This window comes from Manis pentadactyla, chromosome 2, assembly GCF_030020395.1.
Source record: "Manis pentadactyla isolate mManPen7 chromosome 2, mManPen7.hap1, whole genome shotgun sequence".
NCBI classification, from domain to species: Eukaryota; Metazoa; Chordata; class Mammalia; order Pholidota; family Manidae; genus Manis; species Manis pentadactyla.
This window is the reverse complement of record NC_080020.1, coordinates 10,239,962-10,262,691: the sequence shown is the minus strand read 5'-3', so window position 1 is coordinate 10,262,691 and position 22,730 is coordinate 10,239,962. Positions and strand designations below refer to the sequence as shown.

General features: G+C 33.3%; 1 protein-coding gene across 3 annotated transcripts in view; it reads left to right on the top strand.

Moving 5' to 3' along the window:
* The window catches only part of PAN3 (poly(A) specific ribonuclease subunit PAN3), a 139,659-nt gene that overhangs the window by 54,452 nt on the left and 62,477 nt on the right, over positions 1-22,730 (top strand). For all 3 annotated transcript variants that reach the window (XM_057490030.1, XM_036917346.2, XM_036917348.2), the window contains one exon: positions 5,800-5,947. In XM_057490030.1, the coding sequence (XP_057346013.1) occupies positions 5,800-5,947 (148 nt within the window). The remainder of the gene's footprint in view (positions 1-5,799; positions 5,948-22,730) is intronic.

Genomic DNA, 22,730 nt, shown 5'->3' with positions numbered 1-22,730 from the left:
GGAATTTACCATAAAAATGCAGGAACCCAGTTTGAAAAAGACATATGCACCCCTATGTTTATCGCAGCACTGTTTACAATAGCCAAGAAATGGAAGCAACCTAAGTGTCCAGTAGATGAATGGATAAAGAAGATGTGGTACATATACACAATGGAATATTATTCAGCCATAGAAGAAAACAAGTCCTACCATTTGCAACAATATGGATGGAGTTAGAGGGCATTATGCTCAGTGAAATAAGCCAAGCGGAAAAAGACAAGTACCAAATGATTTCACTCATCTGTGGAGTATAAGATCAAAGCAAAAACTGAAGGAACAGGACAGCAGCAGACTCACAGAACCCAAGAATGGACTAACAGTTACCAAAGGGAAAGGGACTGGGGAGGAAGGGTGGGTGGTGGGGGACAATGGGGGAAAGAGGGCAATACGATTAGCAGATATAATGTAGGGGGGTGCACAGGGAGGGCTGTACAACACAGAGAAGACAAGTAGTGATTCTATAGCATCTTACTACGCTGATGGACAGTGACTGTAATGGGGTATGTGGTGGGGACTTGATGATGGGGGAAGTCTAGTAACCATAATGTTGCTCATGTAATTGTAGATTAATGATTCCAAAATAAAAATAATTAAATTAAAAAACTTATACTACTATACTACCTGACTTCAAAACCTCCTGTAAAGACAAAGTAATCAAGACAGTGTTGGTACTGGCATGAAGATAGATTGGCATCAATGGGACATATTAGAATGTCCAGAAATTAACTCACTGATACATAGCTGATTTTCAGCAAAGTAGCAGAGACTACTCATTGGAGAAAGAACCATCTTAGCAAAAGGTGCTGGTATAATTGTCTATGTGCAAGAATCATTAGACCCATATCTCATACTCAATAAAAATTAATTCAGAGTGCATCTTAAGCCTAAATGCACATGAAACCACAAAACATACAGAAGAAAATGAGAAAATATCTATGACATTTGATTAGGCAATTATTTCTTCAGTAGAACACCAAATACATGGCCCATGAAAGAAAAACTTGATAAAGTGGACTTCATCAAAATTTAAGAACCTCTGTTCTTTGAAAGGTACTGTTGTGAGAATGAAAAGACATATCATATCCAGGAGAAAATATTTGTATAACACACATCTGATGAAAAAATTCTATCTAGAACTGTGAAAATTCCACAATAGAAAACAAATACAAACAGTAAGATGGTCAAAAGTGTGAACAGACATTTCACTAAAGAAGATACAGAATGGCAGATAAATCATTTGGGAAATGCACATTAAAACCACAATGGGATTCTGCAGACACCTGTTAAACCGTCTAAAAGTCCCACCAAGGCACATGTTCTGAGTACATAGAGCAATTTGGTTTCTTTACATAGTGCTTGTGGATTATTATAGTACTCTAACTACACTGGGAAACAAGCCTACCAATTTTTTTAAAAAGGTTATATATACGCATACCAGATGTTTAAGCCATTCCCTGTAAGGTAATTACCTAAGAGTAACGAAACATGTCCATACCATGACTTGTACATGAATGTTCTTTGTAGCTTTGTAACAGCCCCTAAGGGGAAACAGCCTTTGTCCATTGGAGGAAAGGATAAACAAATTGTGATACATCAATATTGAATGTTAATCCGCAGTAAAAAAAATTAATGGAATATTGATATAGGCAGTAATATGGATGACTGTTAATGATGCTAAGTGAAAGAAGCTAGTCAAAAAAACAAGCAATTATGTGTAAGATTCACTTACATTAAATCCTAGGAAATACAGATTTATCTATAGTGACAGCAAACTGAGAGTGGTTGCATGTGACCAAAGTAGGGGAGCAAAGAGGAGTGGGAGAAAGGGCTTTTCAAAGAGGCTAGAGGAAACTTTTGGGCCTGAGGGATATATTCGTTATTTTAATTTGGGTGATGGTTTCATGATTGTCTGCCAATGTTAAGAGTTATCAAAGTTTACATTTTAAATACGTGCATTTTATTGTATGTCATTTGTATCTCGGTAAAGCTGTTAGGAGAAAGTCTCCAGGTCATGTTTCATTCAGACAATAGAAAGATTATGGATAGCAGCTTGTGAAGTCATTATGACAGGTAAAGCAAGTTGAGCTCATTAGAAGGTATTTTTAATTTTATATTTTGTATCATGGAAGGTATTTTTATGGTTTTATAAGTTTATTTTGTGATTAAATAAAACTCACCAATATTCAGAAATATTAGGGGTTCTTAACCATTTACCACATCACCTTAAGACAACATAATTTTGTTCTATAGACCTTTTTGACATACTTTTAGTGAAGTATTGCATAATATTTTGTGTTCTGTTTTAATTCAGTATAAACCATTTCCTGTCTACCTAATTTAAAAAAATTAATGGCTGTACTTTTTATTTTGTTGCACTATTTATTAACTTAGTCCCTTAATTTATGGCACTATTTTATTGAGTCTTAAGTGTTCTGTTTGTAGTGGAGTTAGAGTATTAAATACTGAATTTTACTGTAAAAAATAACAGTTTCTGTGGAACCATATGATAGTAGAAAAGCATAAAATTGTATTCTGATTTAGAAACTTCATCAGAAAATGCACTTACTTGTACAAAACCCTTATTCATTTATAGATAGGAAATACTCTATTGGTTTGATGGGATGTCTGGATTGAAACATTATTATTTAATTTAAAATACAATGATAGTAATTACAATAGTACTTTTTAAGCTAAAGGTTAGAACTTTTGCTTTAGTATATTTATGTCCAGAAAGTGCAGGTAGGAATAATATCTAAATGCTGGGGGATGTTGTCAATTTGTAGAACTCATATAAAAAGCACGTGGTTGTTTTTGGCATGGAAGTCATAGGGCAGTAGCTCTACTCTCTTACTTTTGAATGTTTTTTTTGTGTGTGTGTTGTTAGGTAAGGGTATGAGAACCTGAAACTACTGGTAAATTCTCACAAAGTGAATTGCTGTTATTTAACTTGAATAAAAATTGATGTTTGTCTCAAATATGCATTTAGAGCTGTTTAAGATATAAATGAAAATTAGGATTTAAAGTATGAATAGAAATTAGAATGGAAATAGAAGTTATGCATAGAAATATATCTGTATATTGAAAACAAATTTTATATTACAGGAACACATCTAGTTGTGAAGTGATCAATTTAAGTCATAGGGCAGGAATACTAAAACTTTGATTTTCTTCCTCACATTTCTTTTCTCATTTATTCCATTCTCTTTAGTGTTGAAGTTAGACAAATCATTCACATAACTGAAGTTTTTTCTTTGAGTCTTCTTTCTAGATATAACCTTCAGTTTCAAGCTAAAAGAGATCATTTTCTAATAAACAGAATTTCATTTGACTATACTTGTTTTAGTTATCAGTTTTGCCTTATCTTTCAAAAAATTCTTAACGTGTTAAAGATGTATATCTGTTATTTTGTTTCTTTGTAAAACCCTTATTTATATTTTAAATCAGAAATATTAAAGTGGCTTTAAGAATGCATCTTTTAATTGTAGTTATTTTAACTGATTTTATCATGAAAAAGTATTCTCATTACAATAATTTCTCATTATTATTTTAACTGCTTCTGATCTCTTATCTGGCTATAGGAATTTATATTCTGTTAATAATAGTAACTCTACTCTCTTAAGAATTTTTTTTGTGTGTGTGTTTTTAGGTAAATCCTATGTAATCATTTTTTTCTGCCATGAAACTTCTTACCTTTTCTCTAAATCTCAAATACTCAGAATTGAATAAAACTCCCAAACCTATCCACTTAAGGGAAAAATCCTTGCTGTCTTAAATCAGGAAAAAGAAAGCAGGGAGGATTTTAGGCCTTTCTTTTCATTTCTTAATTAAAATTCATTGTTGGGTAGGTTTTTTGCATCTGTGTCGTTGAATCTCTAAAAGTTAGTTTAGTGTTATAATTAGTGTGTAAATTTTCATAGCTACATTAATTTTAATAACTTCTATTACAATAAATTTGTTACCGTGACTTTTTATATATAACTTGTTTGGGGACGGTAGAATAGACTTTACCCTCCTTTTTATTTTTTATAGGATCCTTTAGAGGTAGGCTTTAAATTAATCTAAACAGATGTTAATTTAGAGAAATCCAGGTTTGAAATCAGATAGTCTGTTATTCATAGTAAATGTAGGATATAACTGAAGTGGAAACTGCATAATACCTGTTTCTCAGAAATATGGCACTAAAATTTTTTGCATGCATATATCTGAATAGTCTAAATGTGCTGTCTCCTAGTAATCTTATAATCCTGAACTCTTCTCTGCTAGACATTTTGGATTTTTACCAAGGTACCTGATTGCTTCTGTCTTGACTTGCCTTCTAAAACATATTTAAAATTAACTGGTACATATCAATTTAGCTCTTAAGTGATCATTAGTGGCCATTTGTCCCCTTGTAATTAGAGATTACTGTATCAGTAAAATGCTTTGGTTTATTTTCAATTCTAGGAATTAAGGAACTGATCATACTTTTAAAGAACATGCCTCTATTTCTAAAAACTTTAGAGTTCAGAAAGTTTTAAAAACACATTTTTGATAGAAATGGATTTTTTAAAAATTTCATCCCAGTTGAGCATATCTTCTATATTCTATCACTGTATTTAATTTTAGCTGGTACTAGTAAAATATCACTTGCTTTAGAGTTTAAACGTAGGATAACTTACTATCTTCCAAATCTGGTATTTTGAGCTCTAACCTGGCAGTATAAAGTGTCATTCATATCAAATAGAGAAGTTGTTCATGGGTTGTACAGTAATTAGTCTTACTTTCTGTCTTCTATGGCAGTGCATTTTTACATTCTAATGATAATTCTGAAATACTTTTAAGTGGTTAAACTCGTTTCATCATGATTCAGTGTGCTTTAAAGTTTGTGTATATATATATAAAATGTGGCTATGTATCTTGGCTAACTTTTGTACATTGAGTTCATATGATGTCATTAATGTTAACTGACAGTCATTGAGTCTTTATTATACTTAAGCATGTTGAATTTAAAATGCTATCCAGAAAAATAGGATATTTATTTGTTTTACATGGATAGAATGTAGGCCATTTATGAATTTAATATACAGTCTTATAATGTTCTAGTATTTCTTAAAGTCAGAAGTACCATGCCACTTGAATATAGAAAATATTATAGTGTAATACAACTATAGAGAAATTTTTTTTCTGTATAATCTCATAATAAAATATTTTTAATATAACAAGTTACTTTGCAGGCCTCTATTATGTTTTTCTTACATCTTGATTCCTCCCATGTTTGCCTTATTTTTTAGTGTTTTTCTTGTCTTTAATATGTTGCTTAAGTACATGGTGCCATATTATTTAGGAAATGTCTTTGCTTATAAAAAAGGAAGTGATTAATTTTGAAATAAAGGCAGTTTTGACCTTTATCCTGGTAGAAGTGGTTTAAAGATACTAAATTTGAAACTTGTTGCTCAGTTTTGAGGTAGTCTCAACCTCCTAGTTCTCTAAAATGTATTAGGATAGTTTGATAATGATGCATATTTGATAATAAAGGTAAAGTTTACACGTTTCTGAGGTTAAATTCTCCAAGTGAAATGATTAAAATCCTCAAATTTGATTTAAAAATTTACTTCAAGAAGTTTACACCACTCCCAAAAATGGAAACTAAAAACCACCGTAAGTCCTTTCAGTAAAATATTTTACTCAGTAAATAAAGCACTCCGGAATGATGCTTAGTAGATTAAATGTCTTTTTTGAGCTCAAAGTGTGTTAATTTAACTATATTTGATTTTTAAATAGACACCAAATCCTACTGCAAGCGAGTTTATTCCTAAAGGAGGACCAACCTCCAGGCTGAGTAATGTGTCCCAGTCAAACATGTCTGCCTTCTCTCAAGTCTTCTCCCACGCGCCCACGGGGTGTCCTGCTGCTGCTGGGTTAGCGCCAGGTAAGCTGGGTGACTGTTTCCAGTGGGTTCCAGATATGAAATCTGTAGGCACCGTCTCAGTTTATCAGAACTGAAATTATGTACTTAAATGATTCAGATTTGAACACATTATGAGTTTATGTACTAGGTTTAGTATGATAGACCTGATACATGGTTGAAAATTTTAAAACAATTATAGATAAGGATGTTTAAAAACACAAAAATAAATTCAAAGGAGAAAATGGTTTATTAGAAAAGTTTATCTGTCTGGACCTTAGTATTTCCCTATTTTTTAAAGTCAGTGATAATGCCATTGCACTCAAACTTATGTAAAATCATCAGAAATAGAATTCTGATGTATATATGTATATGCTTCAGAGTCCTCCTTTTTTACTAACTCCTAAAAAATAATTTATTCTGTATCATTCTAAATATAAGTTTAGATGTACTGCTTTTCAGTTGTTTGATTATAAATCTGGGTAGTTATTTTAAATTGGGTAAAGTATTATAAACAATAGAAAGAAAGAAATATAAAGTATTAGGAGTTATGGGAGTAGGGAAAACAGTACTTCTTAATTGCTTTCTTCCAGTTTTTCTTCACTAGCTTCCATATAGCAGAAGAATTTAAACAAATATACTTACACTGTAGGGGTCCTGAGTCATTGTTGAATGTGACCCTTTGAGAACCCTATTTTCTTTAAGTCCTTTCTTTTATCTTAAAATTTCATGCAAATTTTGTGTTCTAGTCCATGACAGAAACATTTATTTTAATATGAAAATATTCTTAGATAATTAACATCACTCATCCCTACTGCTGTGTATCTTAATTAGAAAATACGGTATGCAAAATTATACTGAATGTGTAGTAAGTGCTGACCAGGTTATCTTGTTTAGGTAAACTGCCTGAGTTGCCCACACAGATCATGTTTCTAAGAAGGACCTGTACTGGATAATCATCAATTGGTCTTGAATGTTTCAAGAAACAGAAAAAAAAATGAAATATACATACACTGAATGAAGCAAAAGATCTATCTAGAGATCAAGGTGGAACTAATACTGCCTCTAGGGCTTAATCCAGTTTAGTAAAATAAATCATTAGTTTAGATACTGATACAGAAATTAAGGACCTTTTGGGGAGAAGAATGAGAGAAGATAATGGTAACTTTATGGAACCGAGCATCTAGTTTAGCATATAAATTACCAAGTGTTCTCAGAGGCTGAATAGCCTTGTGTTGCCAAGGTTTTTTATCAATGCCTGCTTCTTCCACCCTTTTTTCTTCTTTCCCATTAATTTTCTCCTTCCTTCCAGCCCCTTCCTCCTCACTTGTCCCCTTACCTTTTCCTCTTCTTTGGCTCTTTTCAGCTTCAGTTAAATTTGAACACATCTTCCCTTCCTCCCTAGAGAGCAGTGTCAGAATTGAATGTCTGGTAGCCTAAAAGCTTGCCTTGTAAGTAATATTCTACCATGATTTTCCTCCCGTTGAGGTGTGTTCATATTGTTCACATGAGCATAATCTACATGTCAGCTATACATTTAAAATTTCTTAGAGATTGTCCAGACTTCTGAGCAGTGTTTATAAAGCACCTACAATAATGGTATTTATATACCAGTCAGAAAACTTTGGCTCTCTTAATTTAATAAAATATCTATTTGTTTTGGCCCTAACAACACATCTTCCCTTGTTTCAAAAGTAAATATTTTGTTGACATCTTTGATCAGACAAGTTCAAACTTGCCATTTAAAAAAACAGGCTTTTTAAATATTAAAGGAATTCCAAATGTCAAAAGGAATTTTAAGTCTTGAAAAACATATAGTTAAATAAATCCATTAATGCTGTAGCACTTGTTTCAGCTTTCTAGTAGGAATTAGGTTGTGTGAAGTAGCTGTTTCATTGGTCCCACTTGGTGTTACAATCTAAATTTAGGATGGATTTAATTAATTTAAAAATGAGATTAACTGAGAAACTATTGACTCTTCTGCATAGTTCTTACCATTCAAATGGTCATTCCACTTCCTCTTAATGAAAATAATTACTGTCTGGAACCATTGGAAATGATCATTATTTCATACTATGATGTATTTCTGAATCCTTTATGCCTATTATTTAAAAATTGTTTTTCATTAAAATGACAGTCAACTAAGCAGTAATGTTTTCCAAAAATACTAGAATGATGAATGGTTTTACATTTATTATTTCCTCATATTTTTTCCTTTTAGTTAAATGGCTTAATACTCTCTGGAGATAAAGAAAAAAAAAGCATTTTACCCCTTGAATGTCTCCCACTTCTTCCCCACAAATGGACACCTAGAAAATGTTCTTGACATTTCCACTGTAAGGCTGTAGAATAAAGAAGGTTGTAGAGCTTATTTATTTACGTTAGTGGTATTTAATTTCCTTAATGCTTCTTGTTTACTATAAGTGTAACGTGTTGATAATTTTCAGTTATAAAGTTTCATTTTCTCCTCTTTTCAGTTTCTAGTTCAGAAATTATTGTCCTTGAAAATAGGTCAAATTCCTATTTTTGTAAAAAATATGAAACCTTGAATCTTTTGGTCCTCAAATGTAAACTTATGTCATTGTCATTTTATATGAAAAAATACGTATTTAAATATATCTTTTGACCAAAAAATGCAAAAATATTTGAGCAAATTGAATAAGTAATTAAGATTTTGAATTTCCTCACATTATAAGGAACCAAAATCATGCCTAGAATGAAGTAGATCCTGAGTGATCAGGTTTCTCTCTTAAAACTTGTTTTGATCACTTTAAAAACTTGATTTGTACTTTTAAGAAGTTTTAATGCCAGAAGTTATGCTGTATACAGAAGTTATTTGAATTCTTTCATAGCCAGTTAAAAATGCTAAAAATATACAGCGCATGTTAAGTTTCCATTGAATTGTATGCACAGCCATTTTATTGTTTTAATTTAAGAGATCAAGGATTTGTAGACTTAGTAATTTAATGCACATTGAGCCTAAGAACAATAACTACATTTCTGAGTATCTTCTGTGAAGGTAGTTGTTATAAGAGTATTTGGGGTATGGCACTTAACTTGGGCTTCACTGTCTTTGAGAACACCTGCAATTAATACATATACTTTTTATTTATAAACATGCATTTTTCTTGGGCACAACTTGTATTATCCTTTTGGAGGTTCACAGCCTTCCAAAAGTTTAAGAACCACTGGTTTAACACACACCCTTAGCAAAATTTTATTTCTGGAATGAGTTATATATAGTAAAAATATTTCTAAAGTAATGCACAATTTAAAGGTACATTTTTCTAATAGCTCTTGCTTTAAGCAAACACATTTTGAAATGAAAATATGACTACACTAAGTATATGATAGTTTATGCTTTAATTTTTTTGTGTCATGAAAAATTTTATCATGAGAGCTAATTGCAGAATGTTTATCAGAATTTTTCCCGAGAGTTTTTGATTTGATAGACTTAGTAAGTCCTACAGTCTATTTGCAAGTGATTTTAAGAGGTAGCAACAGGAGCAACATTTGTGGGTAGTGTTCTGATAACATCATCTGGGGGTTTAATGCACAATTGTGACTCAGGATTTGAGCATCTCTTAATTTTTTTTTGCTTAATTGTGTGTGGACATTTGGGAAGAGCAGAGGGGAGTTCTTGAATTTGAAAATGCCATCGATTTATAAATGAGAACTTGTAGTATTTTCAAATCCTCATTTCCTCAAGATGAGGATGTGCAGATTTTCAGACCATTAGATATATTTTATTATAAATTATTCTGGCAAATCTCAGATGATTGACTTGGGGAAAAGCATTTAATTATTTTACTAATTTATGATTAAGTAATTGTATTCATTTATTACAAGTATTACTGTAATATTTTGGAAAAGTGAAGAAAAAATCTATTTTTAGATCCAGTTTTTAAAAATAATATTTCTAATATATTCCTGAGGGTATCAAACTGATGGGTAAAATTGGCTAATCTTTATTTTTTGGCTTGGGCAAGATAGGGGAAAGGGAGAAGGAAAGAGGAAATTAGTATTTACCTATAAATCTTGTTAAAAATAAGAGAATGCTAAACTTTGTATTGTCTACAATAGAGCTATTCTTATAGTTTTGAAAGATTTGGGTAAGGAGACCCCTTTTAATTTTAAAGATCTATGCTAAACCATAAGGAAGTTCTGTGCTTTGTTAGCTGTGTGGTGTTTCATGTCATATATGAAGAACTGGAGGCTTATTTCATTTCAGTTGTGCAGTCGTTGGTGTATGCAATGCTCTGATGCAGGTCCTGATCTAGGTGGAAGCCTGGAGGCTTACGCAGTTGACCCCTGTGCCAGCTTAGAGGTGGCACTCCTGGCAGATTCCCATCTAGCTTCTGCTTTGTCACTTAGAGTAGTAAGGACTTAGAGTAGTAAGGAATTCAAGAGCAACTAAGGCAGCCCAGTGTACATTTTAACAGTTTGAATAAGACAGAAAATTACATCTTATGTTAAACTAAACTATGTCTTGTCTTTTTCTACTAGTCCTAGTTCTTTCCCTTTGTATTGAATGGAAAAAATAAAACATTTTTTAACATGATATCCCTTTCAGTTATTTTCATTTTTATTTTTAGACCAGTTGTATGTATGTTTGTTCCCATATAACCAGTTTGTATGACTAAAAAACAGGGAGGACAAACTGGGAAAATATTACTAAAATTAACAGCATGTATAGGTCAGAAGTCATGAACTCTCCTAAGTCATAATGGCTGGAACACTAGTGTGGGTAAAATTAAATCCAGAAGTATCTTCTACTTAGCGATATTACTATTCTGATACCCAACTGAGAAGTGTACATACCACTGGGAAGGTAGGAAACCCTGCTAATAGGTAGAAGCTATGGTCTCACAGGAAGTGAATATCTCAGTTCATATTTAAAATTTTACTTTGTATTTTAGGCTGTACATTAAAATGACTCAAGGCATAAAAACTCCATAAACTATCATTTTGTGTTTTGCTAAATGGTATAATTACTGAAAAAAATTATAAAGCGTATTTATTTAATTCTTAAGCATGTTTTAAAGAATATAACTCTGGACAGATTTTCCTTGTAATTATTTTTCAAAAGTCTACTGTTAAGTGGATTCTGTGGGTCAGTCAAGTAATTCTGTGAGTTTATTTTGATATTTCAGTCTGAATTCATTTTCTCTTAGTTCTTTTTACACTTAATAGCAATGGAAGTAGGTTAGCATTAAAATTAAAAGTATTCAAATTGTTTTAAATACCAGTCTAGATTTCCTAAGCATATTGCACATCCTTAAGAAGGGACCAAGTCATTTCTTCTCAAGCACAAATTTAGGCATATAAATGGTGCTTATTCATTTAACTCTTAAGCTTCATTTTTGTCTTAGAAAATCTTTTTTTAATTGGTGGGGATCTCTTAAGTACAGTGAATTTTTAAGATTCCATAAACATCTTTGAAGAACTTCTAAAAACTGCCAGTGTTCAAGAGGATGTAGGTGAATAGTCATATGAGGAACAGAAATATGCCTGTCGCTTGAGTCACTATGGGTTTTAAGGTGTTAAAACATTCTTAAAATCAGTTAAAGTATCTAAGTATTATTTTAAATTGCATGTTTCCATTTTTTGTAACAACTTTGTTTTTCAGGTATATTCAGCAGAATCACTCAAACCTTTGCAAGTTTTTGAATTGGGGGTTGCTTTCTACATTAAAAAATAAAATTAAAATCTATAGTTAAGATCAGGGATCCCTGAAGTTTTTATGAAGAGGCCTTTTGATTGCCCTGTAATATGGAGCCTCTCCTAGATGGGGGCTGCTCTGTACATTGCATGTTATATGGATACAGATGGTGATGTTAGGGAAAATTGCTAACAGTAGAACTATAGAACCCTAAGTGGATTGGGAGTCCCTGCTGGCTATATCCCTTCCCAGTTGGGAATTTCAGGAAACTGAGGCGAGACGTTAATGGCGCAGAGGGGCCATGTGGCTGCTGCAGCTGGCTTGGAGACCTTCAGGTAAGGTTGAAAGAGCTGCCAGAGGTACCGTTTTACTGGTTGGGGAATCCCTGGTGAATGTGCCCTTTTAGGTTTGAGAGTTCCTGCTGTTGACTTCCTGTTTAAATCTTATGTATTGGCTAACTTGTCTCTTAAGTAAGGGTAGGGGCTGGATGGGAGTCAGTAGGGGCTTCCTTCACCCATCGGTTCAGTGACCTACAACTGCAGAAATATCTTCTGCTCTTGGGCTGCTTTCACTGAATCACGACTCAGTTGCCTGTAGGATATGGTACCCGTTCTTTTACTAAAGTAGCTATGTTGCTTTCAGCAAACCCTTTGATCCTAGTCTTTTGTAGCATCTTCATTTCTGTAATAAGAAGATAAGATTTGATTTTTCAGTCTTTGCAATCTAAAATTCTGTTATTTTGCGACACATTGATCTATAGGTGATAGGTACACTAAAAGAAGATGGAAACAAAGGCAGTGATGAGAGGTGGCAAAAAGAAGAGTTGGATTTTTATACTAGGCTTAAAAAGGACTTCAGAAGGCAGATGGGCTGCCTTGACATAGTCTGTGCAAATGAAAAGTGCCATCAAGGCTACCTTTGTGTCATAGGTGGAAATGACGGGAGTTTTATGTCAGCAGTGTAAGCTGAGAGTCTGGGGCGAATGAATCAGTGCTGTAGTGGTTGTGAATGAACTGAGGGGCAGAGAGCTCATGTATTAGTAAATGCCTAAAAACACACCTGATTCTTAGCTGGATGTGGAGAGTTATAAGTCAGTCTTTTTTTTTTTTCTTCTCTTGTAAATCAAATAGGTGGAGAGCTCCAAGATCATTTCTTCTTTTGGCTCAGTGGTACCTAGTGCATCGTAGGGACTCAGTCGGGGAGAGAGTGTTTGTGTGAATCAAATTATTATGTTGTGTGTAATATGGGAAGTTAGGAGTGGTCCTCTAATTCTGTGGGAATCAATTGAATGGTGGCAGCCTCTTCTATTTCTTGATTTTTCCCTCTTCTTCTCAGCCTGACTGATCATACTCATACACGGATGTATGTCACCTTTTTTCGTATTCTTTTTGCCTTTCAGATGTGCAGTTACCAAGAGTAAGGCATGGGGAAGGGTTTTAATTAAAGGAGAGAAATTAGAAATACATCCCTTTTAAAGCCGCTGGTGCACACAGGCATGTAAAACCTAACCATGAATACTAGCAAAAAGTCAGAGGTGAATGGCATGTTTATGTTTACAATGTTTAATTGTGGATTTTTTTTTGTTATGAATCTCTTATACTTTGGTATATCTGAAATGAGATGTTTTCTTACGATTTCATAAATATCTTCCCATAGTGTAGATATGGTTATCCAGATTTTCGACTGGTATTCCTATAAACAGTAACTAGTAAGAGTCTTTTTGGGGCTGGGTTTATACCTTTTAGAAAATAGTACAGATAAATAGAACATTAAATATAATGATAGTCACCAAACTGGTCTTTATGGATTATAGTCTTACTGTCCACTGTTTGTGATGTGATGGTAGGCTAAACTTCTGGAATATGTAGATCCAAAAGGTAATTGCTTCAAGTGAGAAAAATTTATTTCTTGTTTTTGTTAACAGTCCAGGGCATGTGTTCAGTTTGTCTGGGATGCTCTCCTCTGCATAGTTAGTAGAGGACCTAGATCAAGTGGCTTCTAGACAATGCCTTAGGTCAGCTGGAAGGGGGAAGAAGTGGGGGAGCATGAGTGGAAAGTTGGTTTGGACAAGCCTGGAAATTGGAAGTTTCTTTAATGATGACTGTCCACCAAAATCTGGACTTTTAAAAGCAGCTAGGCTACATTTCCTGGTCTTCCTTGGATGAAAAATTTCAACAGTTGAGCCTGGTAATTTCATGTATATACAATTTTGGGCATTATTTCTTTGCATCTTTTGCATCTACCTTAAAGAAGTCACCAAAGCCGTTACAATAACAGATTTATCTATTATGGGAAATGACACTTTCCAGCATACTTGCATTTTTTTGGTATCAGAAGCTTTCTTTAATGGCTTTAATCGTCAAAACTTATATTTTCACCCATTTTTCATAGAAAGATTTCCAAAATTTGTAGTACTCTATTGCTTCAGACAAAACACAACTTTTTTTTGATGACTCATGCTCAAGTTAACTTATCATCAGTGATTGTATTGAACCAGAATGTGGTTGATAACCTTTTAGGTGTCAAAGTTTGTAGGGAAGTTTACTTCAATGTTATGTAATTACTTAGATTGTTTACCTTTTCCATTGTCCTCCTGCCCCATTATATTAGATTGTTACTCGTTGAAGATAAAGGCCCTTTTCTTGTTCTCTGAATCTATTGAAAGCCTGAATATGGGTGCCTTGAATGGACACACTCAGACAAGTCTATTTGAACCATTTTGGTGAACTCTCTGTTTGCTGTTAGTATTTTTATCTTTAATGCTTCTCAAATTTGAGAGTTCATCAGAATCACCTGGAGTGCTTGTTCAAATCCAGTGCTTGTTGGGTCCCATTCACAGAATTTCTGATTTACTAGTTGGGTGAGCCAGAAAATTTACTTTTCTAATGGGTTTCCAGATAATGCTGATAAGATTACTTTTCTTGGGCATCATTTTGAGAACTGCTGCTTTAGTTGGTGTTCTACCCTGGCGTTTCTCTTTCTCCTTAGAACTCCCTTTCTTCCTCCAAATCTGTTGAGGACTGATAACACAAATACATTTTTTAATATCTTTTTTTTTTAATGAGAAAAAGCATTTTGAGTCAGGGACTTGAACTATTGACTGTGAAAAACGTACGTGGGATTGAAATTATTCTTTGGCTGAGGCTAGTTTCATATTCCTGGTTCATGTCTATGTTCTGGATATTGAAATTTTCAGATATGTAACCATTTAATTAATTGTTAACAAGGGTTATTGAAACTCAGTCAAGATCACAAATACAATTTGAATAAAACTGGGCAACAGGGATTTCTTCTGCCTTAGTGATGTCAATGGGACAAAAATGGTATAAACTAATTATTGTAATAGATCTAATAAAATTTTCAGAATACCTGAAAATGAACAGCATACATACTGTGGCTCTTAAAATTTTTGAACCCCGTGGATCTACAACTAGTAGTCAATATCTTTTGTTTGCTTGTTACATTTCAATATGTATGTTTTAAAACTTCATGTAAAGATTAACTACATTGTTATTAATGCTAGAGAAATAAGAAAAGTATTTATTGATTTACAACATTTCCTTGAAGTCAAACTTTTTGTTTTTAATTTGGCAAAATTTAAAAACAAACTTTTATTTGTTTTTAAACAGGTTTTATTCATTGGCAAGAAATCCAAAGTTAAAATTACATTGCTAACTGATATCAATCTTACATTATTTTTTGTGAATATCTATAATTTTTTTATAATCAGACATACTTATCTTGGAGTGAGTTATTTATAAATAACACAGCATAATTTATCACTGTGAATGAAGGACACAATTTACTCATAATATTCACTGTTGAGAAGAAAAAATGGTTCTTTTGATTCCAGCGAGTTAACATTTGTTAGCTAACACCTATGCTTCTCCCATTCTGTTTCAGTCTTTTGTTTAAATAATCCAAGGGTTAAGATTTAAAAGATTGCCATCATTGTAGAGGCTAGAGGGAGATCCAGTCATTTCAGATCCTTTGGCTAAGCAGGTCACTTACTCTGTTACTTCAGATATTACAGTGATCAAAAGCAAGTTGCCTACTACACAGACCAGAGGATAAATAGTTCTTTAAATTCTATTTCAACCCTAACACAGGTTTTAAAAAATGTGGACAAGTTATTCACGTTTTTAGGGGTTTAGGTATTGTAGTTTACTTATTAATATTGTAGTCAGTATTCTAATAGTATTTATTGAATTAATTGATGAAAACGCGTGTGGAAATAAGACTATTGATAGAGGTAAGGCTGAAGTCAGGCCAAAGGGGAGATTACAGTGTATAGACATGGGAAGCAAGGTAGTTGTGCATACTTTGGTCCCAATAAAATACTATTTAAGAGTATGTGGTTGTTCAAATTCAGGTTAAATTCATAAGATGAACTAACAGTATTTGCCCAGATTTGGTCAGTGAAGTTCAATACATTTTGTGAGGAAGTTTAAGGGCACTACGTAGTTTTATTAATATTTAAGTGAATAAAACTTCTTAGAGTATATTGAAACTTGTCATTTTTATTGTGTAATATAATGAAGAAAGAAAATACTTGTACTTTTAATCAAATAAAACTTTTATAATTAAAATGTCACTGTAATTTAGTAGTTAAATATTTTGTTCTTTTTCTTTATATTTTCCTAAAAGTAGAAACAACGCTAGTTCTTTACACTTCTTAAAAGAATGAAAAACAATACTTTATTTATGATACTTTCATAATACTAACTTTTTGTTCAATTTGTTGTGGTGGAGGCTTTAAGAAAAAGAAGCTTCTTCTGTTTATTATTTATTAATATATTAGAATGTTTGAGGTAGACATTGAAGGATACCAAAGTAAGAGTAGAATCAGTGTGACAAACACTGACGGGTCTTTTAATTAAGGCTTAGTTGACTATGAATCTAGATTTTGGAGACCTCAGGAATAGACAATGTTCTATCATAGCTTATAAAAAGCATTTTTCAGTGGTAGCTGATGATTTTATTCTTTTCCCCTCTCTGTGGGATATATTTGCATATGGACATGAAATTGTACTATCTTCAGTTAAAAAAGAAATCAATGAAATGCGTACTTCATTGAGATTTAATTTCCATAGGTATAAAAATAAATAATATCCACAAATTTTGGTATCTATGTAGTAAGATCAGAGTAAGGTATTTCATTTGTATTAGTTTAATTTGAATTCTGGCATGAATAACCTTTATCTACACTTTAAAAAATGGTCCAATTTATCAGGTTGGGTAAAAGCTATCATCTGTTGCCAGAAAAATAACTTAAATTTCTGTGTAAGATCTGTGGTGAAATCCTGTGTTTATTAAATAATGACTTGTGAGTGTACATATTCCCTGCCATTTTTATAGAACAAGTTTTTTAGTCCAGTCCACTCCATAACTTATATCTGAATTTACAAGTTAGAATATGATTTTCTTATCTTTTTTTTTCTTGAATAGATTGACAGATGTCTAGCATGCATATTGTTGAGTTAGAAAATGAGAATTATAAATCAGTGATTTAAGTAAGGCAACTTTATTGATATAATTGGAAGAATCACAGGTAGCAACTTTGGATGGTTGCTTTTAGTAATGTTTAAATAAAAACAATGGGAGAAATTCAGTTAATAACCTCATATGCCTTTTCCTAAATTATTAATGATAAAAATAAATTTTAAAAGTTTGAATAAAAATCTGTAAATAAGGTAGAATTTTTTTTGTTTGATACACAGTTCTATTGTTTGTGTGTTAAATGCTTAAATTCCATTTTATCATTCATCTTAGTTCACTCAGTATTATTTAAAAATTGGCCTTGCATTTTAATCTCTTATATAGGGAAGCCGTGATTTTTTTAGATCTGTCCAGTTGCATCATTTATTTTGGAAATTATGACAGTCTTGGAGTTATGACTTCATTCTTTTGGAGGAAAAATGTGTTGTGTGGTTTGTATGCATTTTGTATGTTGCAAATTAATTTTTGTTTTATCTATTCCTTGAGAAAGATTTAGAGCTATCTCAGAATTGAATAAAACAAGGTAGAGGTGGAGGAGGTTTTCATTGTTTTACTGGCAAAAATCAGGTTTATAGTCCTTCTAATCTAATCCTCCCTGATGAGAGAGCTCTACTTTCCATCTTTATTTGTACAAAAAGAATGTATTCATAACTTAAAAATTTTATCTAATGTAAAGTAGTCTTATTTCCAGAGAAATTTTTAGTCACTGCATTAAAATGAAATGACTTAGGAAAATAAATATTAACACATCTCCAGTTTTTTAAGTTTTGAGAAATTAAGTTTTATTAAGGTTTTGTTTCTCATAATTAACTTCCGGAGATAATTTTGTATATACTTGTATTCTCAGGAAAAAATTTATTACCCCATGGGGGAATTGTTTGGAGAATCTTTTAAGCAGGTGTTCACACTTGGTTTCATCATAAAGTAGGATTGTTTTCAGACTAAAATCAGTGGGGAACATTACTCTTCCTGTCAACCTCCCACCCCAAAATAAGAAATGTCTATTTTAAACATAACTATGTAAAGTTATCCTTTTGTTTTACCACTTTAATTTTGACTTTTGACTGACATACACTAAGACAAAGTACTATAGCTTATATTCATGAATTATTTTTGACTAAATGGATTTATCTCATGGCTTGAGATACTAATACTAATACTAATACTAGCAAAGCTATTAATTAAAACTGTGTGAAAATTAGCTTGGTTCATTGTTAATCTTTTAAAGATTAATGGAGTATATGCCTAAGCATTTCACACAATGCTTTTAAAAAATATGTCTTTTTGACCAGGACCCATGCTAAACCTACCATTCCAGTTTCTCACCCAAATCTTCCCTCCTTTTTCCCTCCAGTTCTGCACATGTCTGTTCTTAGAAAGCCTCTCTGGTCATTCTGATGTCTGCTTCTGGTTAGGAACCAGCGCAGTAGAGGTTGGGGGCAGTGGAGAAGCACTAGTCTCACACGATGCAGTGGAGCAAGTGGAGCTCCCCTACTCCCCAGATCCTTTCAGTTCCATATCTCTATGATTAAAATGTTAACGTGCTGTCTTAAAATGTTTCTCTTTCTTTGAGTTTTTAAATGAATATTACAGAGCTGTTATCTGTGTGCATGTGAAAATTTCCATATGTTAAAAGAAATTACAGGTAGCAATGATCCTGAATTGCTTAATTTTCCTCTTAAGCCAGCTAACCCATATGAAAATCTCTTAATCTAGAGGACTATGTCCTCACTTCCTTTAGTACCTCAGTTCATTTCAGAATCTGTTAGTTCTTATTCTGCATTCCATTTCCTTATTCTTGTTAGGGCTTTTATGAAATTGAGTAAACCTATTGTCATCACCCTCCGAAAGATGCTTGAACAAGAAGCTTAAGACTCATCTTTGCTGCCTTCTTAAAGTCTCCACAGCTAATCTGTTACTAATGCTGTCAATTCAACCTTCATGTCATTAATATATATTACTTCCATCCTGGACTGAGCCATCCATTGCCTCTTTTTGTGTACTGTTTAAGCAGCCTAATTTGTCTGCCCTGGAGTTCAATTTCCATAAATAAGGAAAAAGCAGTCTTAAAATATAATTTGGATCATGGCTTTATAATTGTCATTAGAGTAAAATACTAATCCCTCTCTATGGGCTACATGTTCTGTGTCTTGTATACCTCTCTTACCTTTTCAGTCTTTGTGTTGTGTGATCCAGTTCCTGCCATACTCTTTCTTCCTCAAATGTCAGGTTCCTTTCAGGCTCTTATTCTTTGTATATATTGTCTCCCCTGTTCTTTCCATGGCTGGTTCCTTCCCTTCTTTTAGGTATCAGCTAAAGGGTCATTTTACAAAGGAAGGTGTGGATAAAGTGAAGGTTCCTATGGCCAGGATCCTCACCTGAACCTAAACAACTTGATGTAACTGGCCTGCTGCTAGGCTACTGCTTCCACACCCTAGGCAGTAAGCTATTGTTGACTGAGTCACTGTATAAAGAGCTCTGCCCAGTGCTCTGGGCAGAGGCAGAGAGGAGGAGGATTACAGACCTACAGACTGTTGGATGTAGACGTAATCTAGTGCTCGACCTATTGCCCGGAGAACAAGCTGGGTAATAAACCCTTTCACCCCAAGAATGTTCCATTGTCATTCCTGGGTCTCACTAAATCCATAGTGAACTTGCCCGAGGCTGAAACCCATTGGCAAGACAAAAGACTTTTGACCAAAATTCCCACCGTAGTTTTTCCATCATGTTGTTATGTTTATTTCCTTTTTAAATCTTACTATAATTTGAAGTTTAATTTTTGTTTATATTGGGATGAGTGATCCTCTTTATACCTATTGGAATATAAGCTCCCTTCTAGCAGGAACCATATTTAGATGCTCAGCAAATATTTTATAATTAGAATAATATAAGATTACTATTAAAAGATTCAGCTTTCTTTTTTGATTAAATAAGTCTAGACCCTATCATTCTACCTTATGGAGGACCTACTCTGATATAAAATACATACCCTATTTGAGATGTATTTGAACATGATCAGCTTTTTTCTTGTCTTTATTACTTTGCTTTGGCCTTAATGGAAGCCTCCTAAGTTCTTGAGATCTTGCCCGTTTTTCATTGATTAGGTCAAATGCCCATTTTTCCTCAAAGGCATTCTTCTCTAGTTGTTATTAATATCTCCCATCTCTGTGCTTTCTGTAATGTTTTGAGTACTCAGTCTTTTTTTTAACAATTTTGCCTGTATGTTTTACACATTTATTTTCTCCACTAAATTTTTCTGGAGGCATTTTTATCCATTATTGTGATCACACTTGGAGACTTAGAGTAAATATTAAAATTGAAAAATATAAAGCACTTTAGTGGGTTTTTTGATAGAGTGTGAACATCATGAAATGAAGGCCAGATTTTACTTCTTGAATTCCTTCTCAGTTCCTGATCTCATGTAGTGGTCCCAGTAAGCTTTTGTATGTGGTTACAGATTAGAACCAGCTGTGGTACTTTAAAAACACAGATTTTCCTCTGTCCTCATCTAAGACCTACTAAATCAGAAACTCCACATTTGGAGCATTGGCTCTGTATTTTAAAAATTTGTACATAAAATACAGAGCATTTGTCCGTATTTTTAAAAATTTCTGTCATCTTCCCCTTTAGTTCCAGAGGAAAAAAAAATTTCCAAATGCCAGAAAATTTGAAGGAAGATGAGTGTAGGGAAAATGGGAGTTCCTGTGGCCAGGATCCTCACCTGACCATGAACTACTTGATGATGTCATTGGCCTACTGCTAGGCTACTGATTCCACACCTGTAGGCAGTGAGTTACTGATTGAGTCACTATGTGAATGAAGAGCTCTGCTCAGTGCTCTAGGCAGAGGGAGAGGGGGAGGCAGATTATGGACCTGCACCTGCAGACTGCTTGGATGCAGATGTGATTCTAGTGCTCCACCTTCTGCCATGACAGTAAAGCTGGGTATAAACCCTTTTACCCTAAGAACGTTCTGTTGTCATTTCTCAGTCTCACCGAATCCATAGTAAACCTGCCCAGTGCTGAAATCCTCAGGCAAGACAATGAGATTTTATCTGATTTGAATGCAGAAAAGAAAGGTTCTGGAGAGGAAATCTTTGAGATGGGTTTTAAGAGATGGGTAGAATTTTTTTAAACATTTTAAACTGTTGAGAATCTGTGAGGTTTTGTTTTTTCTGTTTATTTTAACCAGCTTAATAAAATATAGAAATGTTCTCAGTAAACTTTCAAGAAGTAGTTCAATCTGAGTTAGGTAAAGACTAAGGAGAAGTTAAAAAAAATCTCAGCTGTGGTACGAGGCCTTACACACATAGAGCATGGTCCTGTTGGAGTAGGTGTTACCCTTAGTGCCGATTTTGAGGAAGTCCATGGAGGTCCCTTGCAGGGGCTAAGGTGGAGCAGGTTTTTTTTGTTTTTTTAACCAAATGACACTTTTTAAAAGAGCAAAGTATACAGTGTAACAGTATATAATGATTCCACATGAATTAGTTGGGTAGTTCTGTTCCTTTACTCTCAGTCACTACTTTGATATTTGGAGTTGCTTTTTTATTTATCCTTTCAAAGAAATATTTTTGAAGTCTGCCATTTTGTGATGGGGGAGGATACCATCCCTGAAATATCAGAAGAGTAGAATTTTGCTTTAAAATTAAGATGGCTAGGCAAATGAAAAAGGTTAGATTGGGCCAAAACTTGGAAAATTAATAGAAAATGTCACTGAAATAGATAAATTCTTCATATTTAAAGTACCTGGTGCCTCTTTCTTAAAATCTTTATCAGTTTCATTTGCCAGCAGCACACCAGAGAATTGTCAGAACGTGGGGAGAGGAGACTAGTTGGAGGTAAGACTGGAAAGATGGTTTGGAGCACATATATAGCAGGAATTTGCAATTCAGCAGACATCAGAAACGTGAAACTTAATTACCATTTCTGCTCCTAGGGGACCTGTGAACTAGGAATACCAAAACTTAATTAGAGCTTTGAACAGTAATTTTCAACCTTTTTTTTTAGAGCATCAGAACTCTTGATAAGTCTATATAGAATCCCCAAAATCTAAAACTGTATAAAGCAGATAAAACTGATATTTACAGGTTCAGGTTTATTAAATTACTCGTACTCAGTGAGAATAACAAGTCTGTATGGTATTTTGATTAACACAATAGCTTGAAATTGGTGGGTGAAGGATAATGATTATTAATTAGTCTTATATTCCTCAGCTTCTTTTTCTGTATTTTCTGTAACATGAAAGTCATAATCCACATGAGTAAAGGGTATGCTCATTTGCTCAATTTTATCTTCAGTACATATGACTTTAAAGAAAGATTATTGCAGAGTCTCTACCTTCCTAATAAAAATCTGTATATACATACACATGGGGTAGCAAAAGAAGAGGGGCTTTATTCTGAGGTCTCCATGAAAATGTCCTAGAGATTCAGGATGTTAAAAATGAATGTGTATTAATTTAGACCTGCATTTGTGATTTTATCATTGACTTAATAAGTTGTAATAAAACAAATTAAGGAATTTGCAGAACCCTGAAGTATTTCTGGAAGCTTAGGGTTCTACTTGATACAGTTTGAAAGCCTCTTGGCACAGTAGGACTGTTTCTCACTTAGAGAAACAGGTTTAAGGGAGGGTTGCAGCTTTTCTC